This window comes from Electrophorus electricus, chromosome 6 (genome assembly GCF_013358815.1).
Source record: "Electrophorus electricus isolate fEleEle1 chromosome 6, fEleEle1.pri, whole genome shotgun sequence".
In the NCBI taxonomy this organism is placed as follows: domain Eukaryota; kingdom Metazoa; phylum Chordata; class Actinopteri; order Gymnotiformes; family Gymnotidae; genus Electrophorus; species Electrophorus electricus.
Window position 1 is genome coordinate 8,734,707 of NC_049540.1, and position 20,630 is coordinate 8,755,336.

Sequence of the window (20,630 nt, forward strand, 5' to 3'; positions counted from 1 at the left end):
GATCCGAGACTATCCAGGGTCTCTCCAGTCCATACCTGAGGTCCATGCTAGTGGATGGAAAGATCTTCAGCTCATACAACTGATTTTCTGTGAGGTTTAGGTCAGGGGACTGAGATGGCCATGGCAGAACCTTGATTCTGTGGTCAGCGAACCATGTTTGTATTGACTTTGAGGTGTGCTTTCCATCATTGTCCTGCTGGAAGATACAGCCGCGGCCCAGTTTAATCTTCGTGGCTGAGGCTGTCAGGTTTTGATTTAATATCTACAGGTACGTGCTGAAGTCCATGATACCATGTATACAAATAGGTTGTCCAGGGCTTATGGAAGAAAATCAGTCCAATGGCATTACAGATCCACCACCGTAGATCACAGTGCAGGTGAGGTACTTTTCTGCATGGCTGCTTATGTATCCACACAAAATCTACCTGGTTATTGCCTAAAAGTTCTATTTGGGCTCATCTGACCATAGAATGCAGTGCCAGTGAAGGTGCCAGTAACATCTAGCAAACCCTTGACAGCAAATGCTTTCTTCTGGTGACCCTCTTCTGGTTATGTAGGGGGAGAAGGATTGTTGCTTGGGAGACCCAAGACCCAACTCCCCTGTGATCATTGGAGAATCTTTGACCAGTCGAACCATTCTCTTTACTGAGCATGTGGTCCTGATACATCTCCAGTTACTGTAAACTTTTACATTATTTCTCTGTTGGTGGAAATGGGCATTTTCAACAGTTTAGTGCTTTTTTTTAATAGTCATTTCCTGATTTATGCAGCTCAACAACCTTTTGTGGTGCACCACTGCTGTATTTTCTGGTCTCTCATAGTCAAGGATGACTAAATGAATTTGATCTGTGTATCATCTCACATTTATAGCCCCAAGAAAGAGGAAGTCATGGCTGAACATTTAAGTGTTCCTAATCGCTGAAGTAGACACTGAAACCCATAATATAAATGGGAATACACGTCAGTGAGATTTCTCTCACAAGCACGAACAAGGGTGCCAAAAACTGCGACACACATAGATTTGAGAAAAAAAAAAAAAATTCATGATAAGATTGAGTTTTTTTCTTTCAGTCACTGCATATCGAATAAAGGTTGGATTTGTGTTAATATTTTGAATTAAAAATCGAAAGGAGAACCAATAAAGAATGCCTTTACATCCCATTTGGCTCATGTTTACCAAGGTTGTCAGTATTTGCAGAGGGCACTGTAAGCCATTAGGGTATTACAGGCTGTTGTAACACAACGCTGTGCATTTCCCCCTCTGCAGTAAAAGCGTAATAGACAAGGTCACCATTGTCCTGTGGGAGATTCCAGCAACAGTTTAGGTAACAGTTTCATTAAACCTCTTCTAAAAGTTTATTTTTGGATGGTTGATAGGGCATTTAATTTATAGATAAATGCTTTTAATATAAATTTGCGCCTGGAATCGTCTGTGGACAAGGCAACGGAAGCACTACTGCCTTTTAGTTCCCTTTGACTACGTACTGAAACAGCATAGCAATATAAAGATATGACCTTCCTGCCTGGAACTAAGTGAAACTATGTGCTATTATAGTGCGAGAACACAGCAGTCAGGAGGCGTGTGCCTGGCAGAGTAGAACACTGAGTGGAGCCGCTCACCATACAGCCGCTGGAGTCCAGCCGTCTGTCGGAGACGCACTTGAAGTTCTTCCTGCAGCCGCCGTTGTCCTTGGAACAGTCTCTCACAGGCCCGAAAGAAGCGAGCAAGTCATCCACTGTCTCAAAATAAGTGGACATCATGGCTTCCTCCCTAGAGAGGGAACAGGGGCGGATGGAAAGGGAAAGTCATTCTGGGAACGACGAAAGGACGGGGGGGGGTCAATAGGCACGATGCCAAGCAACATTATTAAGAGGAGATGTATGAACGCACAGTGTCAGCCCTGACTCTACAGTCAACTGCTGGCTTCTTCAGGAGAGAAATAAAACATGTATGGACACACAGGCAGACAGGTAGAAAGAGATAAAGACAGAAAGAAAAAAGAATCATAGTGTCTAGTCATAGTGCCATAAAAAATACTGCTGTTGTGAGGTGGAAACATATATTTCAATATATCAATATATAGTACATATTTCAGCAGCTTTCTGGGAGCTGAATATTCCAAATGCATGTTGGTCATTAAAGCTACTACAGGCAGGTATGTCCATACAGCCTGGCCAACGGACTAAATCATAAAGTCAGACAAGCAGCGAGACCTCGGGTTGCGTGTACGCCGGATGATTTATAAGGTGTCTCCTCCGTGCAGTAACAACACAGCTGTCCATCAGGCTGCTGTCAAAACCCCACTGCTATTGCATTTATTTATTTATTTTCATAGCAAGACACAGATTTATTTTTTCTTTCCTGCTCCCTATGGCAGCTGCGTATGGCTCATCTGTGAGCACACGGGCCCCCCGCTGCCTGCAGCGGTGAAGCAGGTGACCTGCCATTCATTTAAGAGCCACAACATCTCTTAGGTGGATAACACAGCACCAGCACACTCCAGAAACGGGGCACTGTAAGAACACAAACAAATGACACAAGACTTATCCGGTTTCCATGGGAGCAGGGAAATAGCTAGCCATGCTTCAGCTTAATAGAAAAGTTACCGAGGGGTGGGGGAAAAAAAAGAGTTGCTCTGTGTTTGAACATTAGCGTGGCGTAAAAAAAAACAAAACAATCGAGTGCCTCTAAACGTGCTTTTACCGACACACTGAAATACGTGGAGAAGTGCGTGGGTCTCATCTTGACGAGCACATGCGTACACGCGCCGGGGTGTCATGTGGTGTAATAGAATTTTCCATGCACAGCGGTGCTTGTGTTGACATTAAACTCCATGTTTACCAGATTTTGCGTTCATCAGACGTCGTGCTGGCAACTGCTCCATAAGTTACCACACATGTCTAGCATCTAATACAGATGTGGAACAGGCATGCCCAATGGCACGTCTAACATGCTCACTGACTTAATGGATGATTTAAATCAGTCGTATTGGAGCACAGCAACCTCGTCCCTGTGTGGGGGCCCCCTGACCTGAAGCAGCCACAGTGTGGCTCTCAAACCGATGCTTTAATCCGAATTAGTATGTGGTTAATGTCTAAAATTGGTAACGTGCACACGTTTTGTAATGTGTAACACTTTTCTCAGGGGCCGAACAAGGAACTGCACTGTCTTTCACCTGCAGAAGGCGCTCTGAGTGCGAGAACGCAGGTCCAGTCACAACCTGAACTCATCCAGGCAGTGCAGCAATGAACACGTGTGAGAGCAACATTAGCTGCGATCAGCAGAGTCTCGAGGACACAAACATTCTGCTCTTCAGGAGAGTTACAGGCAGTGGATTGGAAACGATCCCCCTCGGAAGAGAGCAAGTGTGAGACTGAAAAGCCACCACGGAGTCACGCTGCAGTGAGCCCTCTGACATCTGCAGAGCTCCGCATAGGAATCCAGCTGTCTGAAAGCCACCGTGAGGGCTTTTAGCCCTATAATAGTGGATAATAGGTCTCCCACTCCGAGAGTGGGTTATCACAGAGAGGTAATACACTCCCACCAAAGCATCAGAGCTAGCCTAAAGTAGGTCACACCAGAATGCAGGTTGATCCAGGCTGAAACAGATCACAGCAGAATGCAGGTTAACTCTTCTGTTGTGGTCAGCATCTGTCCTTCAAATGATACCTACCTTCCTATAGGTCCCCCCAAATCCAACACATAGCCAATCTAGGACTCCTGAAGACAGTAACTAGATGGATGAGGCATGGTAGATTAGGGTCAGAACTAAACTCTACAAAATAGCACACCTTCCGGGGCAGGCTTCTGCAGCACAGTAGGTCTCCGGGAGCAGAGCTGTGAAGGACAGTAGATCTTAAAGAGCAACATATCAAGTATCGCGTATGGACAGCTGGAGAGCTTGGCTGTGGTGGCTGCCTGTTCGCTAAGTGTATTTCAGGCTCTGTTAATGAGCTGGAACCACAGCTGCTGGAACACCATGGAGCTAATCGGTGAGCCAGTGCACTGGAGAGTCCTAACTGAAGAGCATCAAAAATAATGGAAAGTGCAAGCGGTGTGAAACAGGCCCTGCAGGACAATGATCGCCTGATGATCCAGGCAGACAAGCAGGGGCAAACAGAGGCCTGTAGACTGCCACATCACAGGAAATGTAAAGGGAGCAAATGAACAGTAAGCATTAAAAGCAACACCAGGCAACCAAATTTTAATTTAAATTTTTTTGGAGGGGGAGGGGCTGTAACTCAGTGTCATCATCAATACATACTGATGACTTGTGTGTGTGTGTGTGTGTGTGTGTGTGCGTGTGTGTGCGATCAAATGTTCCCCTGCTCAAAACTGACCTGCCAGTTGCAACAAATCCTGATTGGCCCTTTAATAATTGATACATCTTCCTGGTTTGCTGAACTATGAAAAGCACTAGCAGCAAGATAGATGAATGAGCTAACATGAGTAGGTATGGGGAGAGAGAGAGAGAGAGAGAGAGAGAGAGAGAGAGGGAATGCCTCTGATCAGAAATGAAGTCCATCTGGGTGTCCCTCATGGCTGTGCTTTTGTGAGCGGTATGTATCGAGACGGCGTGATATTTACGGGGACGATTACAGATCTGAGGCTCACTGCGCCGAGACTGCTGGGATCTGAAGGCTGCCTCCACATCCAGCGCTGCTGACTGATGCTATCTGTCGTGCCGCGCTGCACTTGTTTAATACAGCAGACAGCAGCAACAGCGAGATAAGAGAAAATGAGAGGGGTCTCCGAATGTCAGCAGAACATCTCTGTCCACCCGCACGGCCGAGAACACGGCGACGACAGGAAAAAAAACAGTCAAAGAGAAGGAGAGAGGGAAACAGAGGGGAGGAACGACAAGAAAAGAAAAGAGGGACAGAGATGGAGGCTAAAAAATTAAGGATAACCCATAGCACACAGCATGCATTTCACAGTCAGGTGTGTTCATGCCAAGCCTGTTTCTGGCTGGTTCTCAGAAGCAGGTGCACACAGGCAATTATGGGCTCCTCTGCTCATCCAGGCCACTCAAACGAGAGCTGATGTAATTGAACATGACATGGCGGGCCCTCGCAGTAATAACGCTCTGCACCTGTCCATGTTAGCCACGTCCCCCTGCATCGGCGACCCTGCACACGTGCACACGCATGGCCGAGCGTGGCGCTAACGTGACCCGACAAAGGACTACGGTGGCCGGCGTGCAGGCATACCGGCACTCTTTTAACACGCGTCCTGCGTGCATGACCACCACATGCGAGTTATTGCTGCATCTAAGCGCCAGAGCTTTTATTTAATTGTATGTTATTTTATTGTTTACTTTCCTTCGCAGTAACAATTCAAGGATGATGGAGCATTTTGTCCCGCAAACTTCTTTCTACCTGGTAGGAGACAGGTTGAATCGCATTTTCTGCCTAATTCCTGGGGAATATGGCTGATTGAATCAAGGCTTACACTGCTACCAAATGAAAGCCATTTTTCTTATGATTCATCTCAGGAAGATATTGCTACAGCATTTCATAATCCAGGCCACTATAGAGCATTTTAATCACTCCGCTTTGATCTCGCGCTCTCTCTCTTCGTTTGATAGCTTAATTGAATTCCTCCATGGCAGCTGGTGTATACGGAACAACAAAGTTAAGCTCACACAGGGGTGAACTCTCAGCTCTTGCCTGTGTGAGGCACTCAGAAAACACGCATATAAACACACACACACACAAACATGTACACACAAACATGTACACACACCTCACACACGTACACATTGAGTAGCTGGAAGAAATGAAACAATAGCTTTTCTGTCTTCATAGCAAACCCCAGGAGAGGTGAGCAGGCTGAAGGAGGAAGATGGATGGCTTGGGGGCCAGTCCACACGCTGAAAGTGTGGCCCTGCACAGTAGTCTCCTAATTAATGCCAAGGATGAAATATTGATGAGGATCTGTGGGGGGCCCCTCCCCTCCCCTCAGCTCCACCCCCTTCCCTAAGCCCCACCCCTTTTCACCCCCTCCCCTCCCCTCAGCTCCACCCCTTCCCCCTCCCCTCCCCTCAGCTCATCCCACCTCCCCTCAGCTCCCCTCCCCTCCCCTCCGCTCCACCCCCTTCCCTAAGCCCCACCCCTTTTCACCCCCTCCCCTCCCCTCAGCTCCACCCCCTTCCCCCTCCCCTCCCCTCAGCTCCCCTCCCCTCCCCTCAGGTCCATTCTCCATCCTTTAGCCACTGGAGAAGGAAACTGTGCAAAAAGGGGGTTAAAGGTTGTCCAGTAGCCTAGACTAACCCCCGCACACCCACACACACACACACTTGTAGGCAAAGCAAATGAAACCACTAGTTTCCTACATCCTTACAGAAAACAGCGACTGTAGCTACACTAGCAGCGTAATGATTACATTTCTTGATCCATGGAATTTCATTAAATTAAATTAGTTATAGCATTTCCTTAATGATTTTTCCACATTTGTCAATCGGCATGTGGAATGTTAATTAGGCAGAACATCAGAATATGTGTTTTTAACTCTCCATGCTCACTGGTAAACATTATTGTGACCTCCCAGGCCTGCGTACTAAACGGCTATCGTTAACGGCCCTGCAGGGACCCTGCGAGATCTTTGTTTATTACACGGCCATCATCAGGCTCAAAATAACTGCCCTCTGCTGCAGTCAACAGCCATGCCCTGAATCCCTACTGACCACAGGCTGTTTCAGGGTTCCCACCACTGGATCAGCGCAGCTACTGTCATTTCCTTTCGCTCAGAGCTTTTCTCGCGTGTGTGGGGATTCAGTGTGTGCGAAAGCGGGACCGCGATAGTGCCGCGGATGACGACATAAAAGGCTCGGGTCCCGCGCGACTAATTGGACCGCCGTTCCCCACCGGTCTCCCTCGTCACCCACGATTACAAAAAGACCTGTGCCATCAACTCTAGTGAACCATTAATGTTTAGTGCTAATAAAAGTAAATAAATACATTAAACCCCAGCTGAATGAGCGCTGCCTGTGTGTCAGCGTGCTTGGTGTGAGCGAATTAAAACAACAACAACAGCATCAACCGTAATCACATGGTTTTGGAAATATTACAGCTTGTGTTAACATGGTCAGTTCAGACGTTAGCTCTGTGATTGCAGCATCCCGCTGTTGGAGAAGCACGTCTGGTTTCCCACTCCTGGATTCCCACTACTTTGCGTCGTGGTTTTCCACATGGCTCTGTTTATTTCTCTGTGGGTGTTGCTGATGCTATTTGGGTTGGTTGAGATTGTGTCTCCACCCTTGCCCGGTACTGTACTTACACAGATATTGTTCTTTTGTTTTGGCTGTCGTTTCAATGTTTGTTTTGTCGGGAGGCTACGTTAAAGTTGTTCTCAATAGTCACAACTACGGACTTTCTGCAAGTTTGCTCTCTGTCTGTTTTATGTTTCGTTACATTCTGTAACATTTCATTTCTTTTAGTTGTGGTTTTCTGCGGCTTAGTGCTGTGCCTGTTCTTTTATTGAAAGGACTAAACTTACACATCTATCCTGCTCTTTTTAACCCGTGACAGCAACAGGCCATGCAGACGTTTATACAGCTGGTCTAGTGCCACTGGTCACCTCTCAGAGTCTCTATATAGGCCGCCACGTTTTTATCTATAAAAAGCTAAAACACACGGACTTCGCAGACTCTCTCTATCGGCTTTAATCTCATCTGAGAAAGTATAAGCGAGGGTAGGAGAGACAGGCTTTAGCTGCATACCAGGATTTATGTTCTTCTGAGTCAGGCTGAGAAGGTATCTCCCGGCTGACAGACCTCTGGAGTGCAGATCCGGGTATGCAGATATTTAATTTACTGCTTGGCTCTTCTGGGTGAGTGAAAGGAGACTTCGGAGGCCCTGCAGATTCAGTCGCTCCGTGTTTATTAAGGACAGAAGGATCAACAAAGTGCGGTGACTCTTTTGAAGGAACTGCCTCTACAACTGTCAGGGTTCAAGGTACACAGGCAAAGAGAAAATGGCAATCTCTTTTCATAAGAGTGCCTCTGTAATTTGGCAGAAGGTGGAAAGAGTGTAAATTCACCGGCATGGCTGTCAGAGAGGTTACCTTATTCACCCGTGAAAGGCATGAAATTGACAGAAGTAAGGAAAACTCCATCTCTCTAATTCAATAAGAGGGAAAAAATTGAAATATTTCAGCCTTGTACCTTCATTATCGCCTCGTTCGAAGTAAAAAGGTTCTGATGAATTTCGCTGGTGTGAGCCGAGGCAGGGAAGATGCTTGAGAAATGTTTTCACCACACATGGCGGTTTTAAAGAGGTATACGTATGGATCAATGGTTAATGGAACAGCAACTGGCGGTTTTGAAGTTTTGTTCTGTAGTGAAAGTCTTTTCACCGTGCTTGAGGTCTGGGTCATGCGGGTTTTCCAGGGTCCTTTAAATTCTGCAGTCAGGCATGAAGGTGAACTGGCCAGTGATCGCAAAATCCAGAACAGTCTTCAGATTACAGGAGCAGATTATAACAGACCTGCTATACACCCACCGACTGCACTAGCTTGCTTTCCACTGCCGGCTTCACACTTTTGAGTTCAGAACGAGATTTGTGAACTGATGTAGTCCCTGCACGACCCCCCCCCCCTCACACACACACACACACACATCCCTCCTGGGCTCCATCCATTCATGCATCGTTTGCTCTCACCCGAGGGGGGAGCATTTCCCGCTATGCCCACTCGCCCAGCCAACACCCCCTGACCTTTAGAAGTCATCTCCGTTTAACTACAATCTACAGAAAATTGAAATCTCAAGGTCAAAGAAGGTCCAAAGACTCTTCCCAGAAACCCAGAGCCCAGCGGTGGGCTGCTTTACTGGCGCGATCGCAGCCACAGTCAGATAAGCATGCATTACTGTAGCACGGACAGCGTGTGTCCTGCTCTCTGACACTGCTCTGGGATCAGCTCTGTGTGTATCCTGCTCTCTGACACTGCTCTGGGATCAGCTCTGTGTGTGTCCTGCTCTCTGACACTGCTCTGGGATCAGCTCTGTGTGTATCCTGCTCTCTGCCACTGCTCTGGGATCAGCTCAGCATGTGCCTTGCTCTCTGCCACTGCTCTGGGATCAGCTCTGTGTGTGTCCTGCTCTCTGACACTGCTCTGGGATCAGCTCTGTGTGTATCCTGCTCTCTGCCACTGCTCTGGGATCAGCTCAGCATGTGCCTTGCTCTCTGCCACTGCTCTGGGATCAGATCAGTGTGTGTTCTGCTATCTGCCACTGCTCTGGGATAAGCTTGGCAGTGCCAATTCTTGCTATGTGTCACCCAGTTAATTTAACTAATGAATTCAGGAAGCGCACACACACACACACACACAGAGCACAGATTTCTTAGGGAAAGAAATGTAGGTAGCGTGTAGGAAATGTAGCTGCCAATCCAGCAGAGGGCAGCACCAGCAGCAATGCATACAGCAAGTTTGCATAAACAGAAGAAAGAGGGTGTGTCTAAAAGCACACAGAATTCAGGTGTTTTAAATACACTGATCAACAGAACTTCTGATTTTTCCTCAACCAAGGTTAGACCTCAAAGAAAGGCTCTGTCTAGTTAAGAGCCAACAGCTGAAAAGCATAGACTAAATGAATGGCAGTGGTATCTCAGTGGTTTAGGTACTTGTAATTGGGAGGTTGCTGGTTCAAGACCCACCACTGCTATGCTGCCACTGTTGACCCCCTGAGCAAGACCCTTAATCCCCAATTGCTCAGGTTGTACTCAGTCATAATTGTAAGTCACTTTGGATAATTGTGTCAGCTAAATGTAAATTAATCCAAGTGCTGGGGGAATCTAAACAAACTTCTGATTGACATTACAGCAGCAAAAGATTCACTGCATTTCTTTCAAGCTTGCAAAGGCAGTCATGTGGCCTGAAATAACTGTGATTGGTTCCCTGTTAGAGTGCTGACAAGACTTCCCTTCCTGGGTTTAATGCTTGAAGGATGATTCCCAGTACACTTGGATGACATTGTATTTCATCAACGAGGAACCAGTGGTGGAAATTCCCTCCTAAATTCCAGAGAAACTGGCAGCGAGGATGACAAGCTGGTACATCCTCAAAATCAACACATGAGCCTTAACATCTGGGCATAGTTCATTTCAAGAGCATACATTATTTCAAGGGCATAGTTATTTACATAGCACAGCACCAATAGCGAAACACTATTTTAATGTATATGTGCTTGGTGTTCAAACCATTAAACCACTAAACCACTAAACCATTGTTTAGATAATCTTAAGGTTTGTACACATTGGAAGTTTTTCTCCTCTTTGCATGCGATATCTTTCTTTTCTAACAAACATACATTAGATCTCATTATCATCTTGCCTTCTCCAGGCTCAGACACACCACCGACTTTCTTGTTAGATGTTAAAATCAGTGTCATTGTTCTTTGTTCTGCGATCACGCTAGAACAAACCAGCTGAGCTCATTAACATACAACCACATCGCTCTGCTGTTCAAACTCTGTGCCAGTCTAATTTATGTTCTCCATAGGAGAATCAAGATAGCAAATCCCATATCCTTCTTTACACCACACACGCTTGCATGCATGAGTGTGTGCACATGCACGTGTTCATGCTGCTCCTCTCTCTCTCTCTCTCTCTCTCTCTCTCTCACACACACACACACACGCACACACACGCTAAATAGCCATTTAGCTTAATTATTGTAAATATACTGATTGTTGATGCTGTCGTTTGTGTTTAATAAATGAACACATTTATTTTCTCAAAATTTATTTTCTCACCATGCTGGCTGTCAGATTCTGGTTGATGCCAATATCTTCAAAGAAATCGTGGCTATGTAAATTCTTCAGGACTCATTAATGTCACTTTCTTCAGTTAAAAATGAAAGATTGTGGTAATTTTTATTTGAATGAGACTGATTTATTAATTAGCCTCATTAATTAACTGAGGCATAGTAAACTATATGTACTGTAAAGTATTAGTAGGCGAAACCCCTACAGAAACAAACTAGACAATAGTTAAAGGGCAATTATTACCATCGTTTTCTTAGCCTGACAGCGTACCAGGCAGTAACTGCTGTATGAAGTTAAAATAGTCAAAAATGAAAGTCTGGATCCACCCATGGGTTCTGGGTCTTACCAGATAATTAAAAATTTCTTAAGAAAGTTGTTTGCACAGAGATGTGCTTGTTTATTTTTCCATAGCAACAACTGGCTTTTGAACCAGAAACACGCTTTTGAGAAAAATAAAAAAAACAACAACCCTACTTCTAAGCACCATGAGTAGACTGTACATGAAACAATAAATTGGCCTGATAAAATAACGCATCAAATCCTGCCAGTATATGCTTCTTGACATCCTTCTGATATACTAATTAAATCTAACAATGAAATCTGCACTGCACATTTTGTGGGCTCTCATTAAAATGAACGTTGTCCCCTAATGTGCAATAACATCAGATGTACAAGCACACACACATGCAGTAGCTGTCATGTAATCATCTGTATCTGGAGGAACTAAATCAGAGCTGTCATGCAGCTTATATGTCATAGAGAAAAAAAAACACCAGGGATCAAAGGTGACGCCGACTGTACGGAATGTGCACAGAATACATAAGAGAGAGAAACGAGGACATTGGGAGAAAAAATCCACTGGAACACAGCAGCTGGGAGGTCTGCATATTCCTCTGTGTAAAACACTTTCAGTTTATGGATAACTTTGCCGTATCGTGCTTGCTTTACAGAACCTCACTGGTACCGAGGGCCAGGTTCTGACTTGGCCACTCTAAGGTACAGAATTCCTCTCTAAGCCACTCTAAGGTAGAGAATTCTGCTGCTCACATGGGCCAGTGTTGTGGATTACGGTGACCACATGCCAATTTATCACACAAGTACCATTACTCGCAAAGATTCACACACCTTTCCCAACAATGACCTTGGGTGATTAAACCATATATTTCTAATAGACATATGGGAATGTAAAATGTATGCATTGCTTTCTAAAAATACTTTATTTTAGTACAATTAACTAAATTTAGTATAATTATTCTAATTTATTATTAAAGTTATTAAGAATTTAGGAGCCATTCATGATGAAATCTGTATAATTGGATTCAGAAATTTTATTCTGGCAACAATGCCTCGCCGTTGCCTTGGAGATGAATGAGAAGACATTAATTTTAAACAAAATGCCAGGACACCTTCATATTCACAGGTGCATTAATGAAAGAAGCCCTTTCATTTACTCTTCATAGACACAAACTAGACACACACACACACACACACACAAACTACAGACACAAATTATATATATATATAGAGAGAGAGAGAGAGAGAGAGAGAGAGAGAGAGAGAGAGAGAGAGAGAGAGAGAGAGAGAGAGGGAGAGAGAGAGAGAGAGAGAGAGAGAGAGAGAGAGAGAGAGAGGGAGAGAGAGAGAGAGAGAGAGAGAGAGGGAGAGAGAGAGCTACAACCCTCCCCACTACCCTTTACTGTCCAGTGCAGACTGTTAGGATTGACCTCATAGAACAATCACAGGGAGATGAAGGCAACACATGAGCAGATATTTTATATATATATGCTGATGCCAAATTATTCTAATCTCACCATTTAGCACTGAAGTTTAGAACTGAAGCGTACTGAGTTAGTCCCTGTAGAGAGATACAAAGAAACAAAGACAGGAAGAGAAAACCAGAGCCAGAAGAAAGAGAGAAACTGAAAAAAAAAACCCAAACTGTAGCATTTTTTGAAACTCAGAAGGCATTCAGAGGTGAACAGATTGCGAGATGTTTTTAAGTTTCAGAGTGTTTAAGGCCTAACATCGTATCTTGTGACTGTTGACCAAGCGATAGAGGAAGGGAAGGTGAGAGACGCATGAAAGATGGATGCCTTTTCGTTCAGCCGCACGTGGACACTTGTAATTCAGCACGGTTCAGGGGGTCCCAGGATCCAGGGGCTACGCCCGAGGCTGCCCAGAGGCCAGAGACGGCTCCGAGTCTGTCGCTATCCATCCCCCCCATATATAAAAGGCCTGTAGAAACGGAGGTAAAAGCCACTGTGACCGTGGAATAGGCAATGCGCGTTGGCTTGTAAACAACACTGCCAAAACAACCCTGCCAGACATTCATTAGACGTAAGCGGGTCAAGGTGCTGATCTTTGAGTGACCAGGCCTGACCAGCAGCCCCTTAGGGGACCACAGGCAATCAGGCAGGAGTGTACATTAACACCTCGCTGGTACTGCATGGCACCTCACAGCTGGGTGTGGGGATCTCAAGCAAGCCGGCTAGCTGAAGTAAACAAACACAGCCCTGTGGCCGACGCTCTGTGTTCTCCGGCTCAGCTCAGGAGGGGGGCTCGCTCCCACCTGTGCAACGACTGCATTGTTTAATGCATCATAAGTCATTTCAGCCCCCTTTATTGAGGTAGCTGAAATGAAAAAAGAGCAAAAAAAAAAAAACCTCAAACATGCGAACACACACACACACACACACACACACACACACACACACACACACACACACACACACACACACACACACACAAAAAAAACCCTATAGGAACATGACCTGCCCTTGGCAAGCAAATGAAGCCTCTGCTATAGCAGCTGGACCTGCTGATCTCTCTTAACTTAGCAAGGTCCAGGGCACACACCGCTGACATAACTGCGAGTGTGTGCACACTTGGAGCTGCTCTTCATCGTTTACTCATGCCCGTCCTCCTTCAGAAGAAGCCGAGGGAAGGGCACTCAGTTAGCCTAGCGGTTAATTACTTGAGCTCGGCCTTTTCCCCTCTGCTATTGTGTTTGAGGAATCCCATGCCGCCCCTCCTGATTCCGGGGAGGCTGTGGCGCGCAGGCTTTCGGTTTGCCATCCGTAGGCTCCATCTAAAATGAGGAGGTTTGCTCTGCTCTGAGGTTGCTCTGAGGTTGCTCTGAGGTTTAAATGGGTGGATATTGCTGCTCTGTCAGAGTCAGTGTCTGGCTCTGTCAAAGCTAGCCACCCCCCCGCCACACACACACACACACACACACACACACACACACACACACACACACACACACACACACACACTCGGCCCTGTGGACCAGGAGCCCTGGAGGAGAAAGAGGACCTCAACATTTTGAAACCGTGCAAAGGATCCATCTAGGGAGAGAATGAACTTTCTGATAACGATGGAAGTTAACGACTTCAGTGGCGCTAAGTGGACATTTGGAGTTCCACACCAAAAACTGCCCTTTAATAGACCAATAGCATTTAGGTAAAACATCCTGCAGCATATTAAACAGCTATGTTGAATAGAAATGCAATATTTGTAGCATCAGTAAGCACTTCAGGCTGAGGTTGGCATATTGAAGCCCTCCTCTAAACCTCGACACTCAAAGTGATTAATTCTCCCATTCATTTCGCTGTAACATTCTCACAAATCTTCAGTCAATAAACATGACAAGAAGCAGTTTCCTTTTTTCTACAAAAGAACAATGAACAACTTTTTTTTTAAATTTTATTTCATTTGTGGATAGCAAAGATGGAAGTTTAATGATTACTCTCTTTGTTAAACATGAAAACAAACCCACCTTTGTTCAGTCATCTCATAATCGCCATGTCAAGGGACATCAACATCTGTTATATAATTATATAATTATAGAGGCACACAGGCAGACAAATAATTTACTAGATACATGAATAAAGGCCGTGTTTTGAACTTTCATACCCGGTGGAGCGGAGGGGCCGTTTCTCTGTTCATCGGCTGTCTGTAGTTTACCGATGATAGGCAGGCAATCGCAAGAGAGACGGCCCCTCATCCCTCATCCCTCGTCCGTCCTTGGACCAAAGTCTGCTCTCGGATCAGTGGTGGCCAGTTCCACTCTCTCTTCCCTCTCTTCTTTGCAGAACACCTGTCTGTCCTCTGGACTCAATTAACTCTGATACTTTCAGGCAGAGATCTGAGAATCTGCAACTCCTTGAGAGGATTTCAGATTCCTTCTCAGAATATATAACGAGTATTTCTCATCGAACGCAAATGAGCTATATCATTAGTGGCAGTTCAGTGCCTGTAACAAAAGCTGCATCTAATAGAATCCACAAAACACGCAGCACATAAACAAACAGCCCAGAGAAATGGAGTGTGTGCAGTTCACTACAAGTTATTTAGGGTAAGAAGGGTATCAGCCATGAATCAAGACACTTCTGACTCATTGTCCTTGTCGAGGAAAGACTAATGGCCAAGCATGCTCTTGAAATGCCCAGCTAAGCAAGTCTCAAAAATGAGCAACACTAATCATGATATATATTCCTCCAACTGTTTCCATGTGTGATGTCAGATAGGCTGAAGTGGGCTGCAGTTACTTCTTATTAGGATCTGTGTTTGCGGAAACCTGTGAGTGTGAAGGTTGGCATGCTTTCTGTAAAGCTTCCTTTAAAAAGGTGCGTGTCAGATGCCCGTGTGTGGCACACGTGTGTCTTTTTTCATATTTCATCCTATGTCCAATTCAATTCAGTTCATTACAGTTTTATTTACATAGTGCTTTTAACAGACGTTGTCTGAAAGCTTTTTTACAAAAACAAAACAAACTAACAAAAACATAATGAGCAAGTCAAAGGAAAGGAAAACCTCCCTGGGGTAGAATTAGGAAGAAGACTTAGGAAGTGTCTGATTCAAAACACAATCCTCTTCTCCTTGGGTGACACTGTATAGCATAATAGGCCGAAACAGAGAAGGGTTCACACAGGAAGGAATGCAGCATGTATTTCCTAACAGGAGGTTATGAGAAAAAATCCATTTTCTGCATCATCACAATGAGAAAGTCCTTCCTTGTGTCAATATGAAATTGTGGGGAACATGAAGTGTAATAGCTGTTCTCCTCTGAAAAACTGCCCTCTCAACACACACACACCCCCACCCACCCCAACTGGGCAGCTCTCTTCTGCCCCCCCACGATGGCACGTCACAGACGTCCATCTAGAAAATCATCCAATCATCTGCCTTTAATTCAACTCCACAACACAATTCTCCATAAAGGGAAAAGCCAAGGTCTGATGGACCATCGTAATGGAGAACAGAGGAAGCACTTTTCCATCTCTGCTCACATTTTCCACATTCATCTCATTTCTCCTGAAGCTCTTTAACCTGGTGGGCACCACAAGATGCCTTCAGAGAGTCTGATTTATGTTTTATTAATAAGCAAAGGAAAAAAATCCTCCAGACTCAAACAAACATTCTGAAACAAGTACATTCTCTCAGAGGGTGTATTAGGCTGCTGGAAAATCCATTTCAATGTCCAGCAGTGAACAGATATTGCTTGAAGAATAACGGAGTACCATAGCAACGGCTGTGTGTGCTTTCAAGCCTTTTCAGCGAGATGTTCTGGACTCGGAGCTCGTGAAGTGCTGTGCTGTTGTTAGTGAAAAAAAAATCACTGCAACAAAATTGTCCATACTTGCACCCTAAAGAACAAGAAAAATAGCACATAATACATATGTTGTACATGCCATGAACAGTTTTCTATTGGTTTCATGAGGACTTGGGTCGTGGTGATAGAACGCTTTTTAGTGACTTTTGCCTCCTGGGACCCCCAGGCAGATAATTTTCTAAGTCTGATTGGTAAAGCACTACACAAGGTCTCCCCAACCTTTCCCTGCAGATGAATGTCAACTTGTACTTCAAATATAATTGGCAATAGACTTACCAATTAAGAGTTTTCAGAAAGTGTACTTTGCTCTCACGTGGCCTGAAGCAGTGCTTTATGAAACGTACATTCTCTCTCAGCGCCTCTCAATCAACATTTCGGAGCTCGCCTTTCAGACGAGCCATCTTCTGCCATGAACTTCATGGCAGTGCGGGAGAACGCTTGCTGGGCAGCACCATACAAAGGTCACGAGCCCATAGCCAGCACGCTACAGCGCTCTCTGCTCTGCCGTGGCTTCCAGGCATGTTCTCGCGTCTGCTCGTGCAGGTTCAGGGGTGTGTGCGTGCCAATCACATGCAAGCACAAACAAAGCCAGAGACATATGGCCAGCGTGACCTTTACTGAGTTGTGTGGCAACTTTCCGAGCAGCAGTGCGCCAAATTCCTCGAGTATTGCAAAACGAATAGGAGAAGCGGAAAGCCTTAATAAGGACAGTTATCTGTCTGCATCTAGTTGTCAGTGTGTCACTGGCCTCCTGTCCTTAAGCTCAAGTGTAACAAGAGTTTGATCACTATGAAGGAAAATATTAAGTTAGCGCAAAACTATAAGCTCCAGGACCAGACACCATATGTCTGTCCATCCGAGGAAAGATGCCAGGCCCACCTCAAGCCAAGAACAGCAATATAGAGCCTCGTCACAGTTTTCTTTGGTACCTACTATACAAAATGGACAAAAATCTATTCAATATATCTGGGTTCTCTAGATACCATTATGAAATTACAGGAGCGATTTGTTATCCTTCATGGTCATGTGGCACATGAAAAGGGATTTGGAAATGGTAGCTTGGAGAAAAATGGAATTACAGCAATCGATCCTTTTGTATTTTCTTTGGTGGCATGCCAGCAAGTCAATTATTTCTCCATCATAATTTGGAACGATTTCCATCTAGGCAGGGCTCCTTTCATACACAGTATCCCCAATGAAATTGTATGCAACACAAGAAGGGCAATTAGGCTGTCCACTCTGTGAACACGTTAATGGCCCATCAATAGATAGCACTGCTTGGTTTATAGGAACTTACATGGGGCATTTTTGTGACTTCACTTAGATGAGAGCATAGTTCAATTTTGTGATAGAATTTATATGCACACATTTTAAAGCTAAAATTGGCAAACTGGATTTGTAAGGCCTGATTGGCTTAGAATAAATTTATGCAATGTTGTTTTAAATTACACTGTAGATGCCACATTTTAAGAAAATAGCTAGCTATAGTTTAAGTCCAGACTTACTCATGACCTTTGACATCATATATATATATATGTATATATATATATATATATATATATATATATATATATATATATATATATATATATATATATATATATATACACACATACATACATACACACACATACACACACACACACACACACACACCATATAACAATCACTTTCAGTATATACAACTTATTCTCTACTTAAAACTGCAAACCATTCAAACCTCAGAAAATGCCATCACAAATACCTAAACTCTTAGTATCTAAAGACAGCAGCATATCATTGAAATATAGATATAAAATAAGCAAGCAAAACCATGATATAAAAGAAACAAGCAATCTCAACTGGCAAAAAAATATGCAATGATATTTTCTCTATGACCAGCAATTCAAAACTTCAGTTAATACAATATAAAACCATACACACAAAGCACATTACGACCTCTGAGCTGCACTATAATGGGATTTAGACCCAGTAAGGCACGTTCTCATGGCCCAGCCTCAATGAAAAATGACTATCATGCTTTCTGGCTCTGTCCTCTCTCTCCGTTCTGGTCTGGGTCATGGATGGGCTATTGGACATTCTGGATTTCATCATCCCTTTCTGTCCCACTGTTACACTATTTAATGAGCTTTCTTCATTAGCAGTACCCAACCACCTTAGAATATTTCTATTAATATCTCTCACCAGTGTCAAAAATGTTATACCACTGAACCAAAAGGACAGAAACCAAATTTCAATAAAGCATTGGTTTGACTTTCTTATAGAGCACTCCAACCTGGAAAGACTCACAGCAAAACTAAAAAATAACACCAAATCATTAGAGTTAATCTAGCTTCTAGCCTTTTACATTATACTAAAAGTTAATTCCTCTTTACTTCTCCACACTCTCTCTAAGGAAAGCATTTGACAATTATTTATCTCATAATTACAGTGTACAAATAATCTCTCTTTTCAATTAGATTGGTGGGCTGGGTGGAGGAGAGTGGCTGTGGGTGGAGGAGAGTGGCTGTGGGTGGAGGAGAGTGGCTGTGGGTGGAGGAGAGTGGTTGTGGGTGGAGGAGAGTGCCTGTGGGTGGAGGAGAGTGGTTGTGGGTGGAGGAGAGTGGTTGTGGGTGGAGGAGAGTGGTTGTGGGTGGAGGAGAGTGGCTGTGGGTGGAGGAGAGTGGCTGTGAGAGTGGTGGGAGAGTTGGGTGGTTGTGGTAGCACATACGCCTATATTGTTTCTATCATGAATAAATTGGGAACTGTATAACGACAACGACAACAACAACAACAACATCAACAACAACATCAACAACAACATCAATAATAATCATGCTTCTTCCTACAACGCTGAAAAAGATCCGTTTTGGCTTCCGCTTCACTGCCCCGAATCTCTTGATTATGACATCAAGGCTTTTTGATTTGATGAAAACTTCAATGATTAGTTACATTATGCAACAGCTAAGCTTATCAATGCCATGCCACTATAACACACATGCAAAATCGTCACTGCCCAAGAAGAAGTAATGGAGATGAGCCGAGACTGTGGCTCCATGGTCAACCATTTAGCATGACAGGCCTTGCAGGTTGCAGGAAGGTCTTTCTTTTGAAGCCAGTCTCTCCTTTAAAAAGAGGCATTTAGAAAACCTGATGATCAGAAGGACACCATTACTGCTAACATAACAGCTCACGTTGAAGCTGAATCTAAGCTCTTGCTCCTGGCTTACACACACACACTTACACTCTGCTGCAAGTAAGTGTGCCTTCCCACAGGACCACTTTTGCCTTTAAACCGAATGAAGCCGCATTAGACATATGTGCTCTCCCACCCTGTCATGTTCTCCAATCCCCAGTAAAGGGATTCACAGAGAGCTGATTATGCACCCTTGTGGCACCCCGCATAACACAGAATGTCCCTACGCTCTTCGGCCCACCATAAGACTACATACACCATTTCTCTTACATCCGTTTTGGCTCTTCCTCTTCCTATGGGCACCTGCTTCAGTAACATATGGCTTTTTTTTTTGTTTCAGCCAAGCTCGCCAAGTGCCACAAAGCACTGATAAATGACTCCAAAACTGAGAGAGAAAATCCAAGAGAAGAAGGAGGACCAGCAAGGAAGGAAACTAATAGGTTGTGCACTCAGGAAGAGCGGGCCAACTATCTGCTTTCACAGATGGCTTTAGTAAAAAAATTAAAAAGAAATGGGATGGAAGGAAAAAATAGAAACCTGAGCAATACAAATCCAAACACAAAACATCTGTTGTTAGGGCGGGCTGTTTACTGAAATATTACTCCCAAATTGCGGAGCAGTTATGTCATGGTGCTTAATGCAAATGTGCTAGTTCGCATAGGCATTGCAGGTTTTCCCATGCATGGGATTTGCACAATAAAAAACAAAACAAAACAAAACAAACAAAAAAACCAATGCCATTCTACAGTGCAAAAAGTACGGTAACAGAGCTCACTGTGTCCATGGCTCAGTTCATGATGCTACTCATGCACCATTTTTACCCTTGAGCTTGTAGGAGACAGCACAAGGTAATAGGCCGAGGAATCCATTATCTCACCCAGACAGACACTTATCAGAGCAGAATTATGAATCCAGAGTGAGGTGGCATCACGGGCATCACACTGCATCGCTGCAATGCTGGCTTATCGGACTGCAGTCTAATTGTGCTAATCTATAGCAGCCGGCTCCTGTCTCAGCGTAATTAGTGCAAACAGAAAGTCTTGCACTGGCACAAAGCAGCCTTGCAGGATTAAGTTGC

At 44.4% G+C, this 20,630-nt stretch overlaps 1 protein-coding gene across 2 annotated transcripts in view; it reads right to left on the reverse strand.

Moving 5' to 3' along the window:
- The window catches only part of LOC113587152 (astrotactin-2), a 266,976-nt gene that overhangs the window by 85,192 nt on the left and 161,154 nt on the right, over window positions 1–20,630 (reverse strand). For both annotated transcript variants that reach the window (XM_035526959.1, XM_035526958.1), the window contains one exon: window positions 1,621–1,771. In XM_035526959.1, coding sequence (XP_035382852.1) covers window positions 1,621–1,771 — 151 coding nt within the window. The remainder of the gene's footprint in view (window positions 1–1,620; window positions 1,772–20,630) is intronic.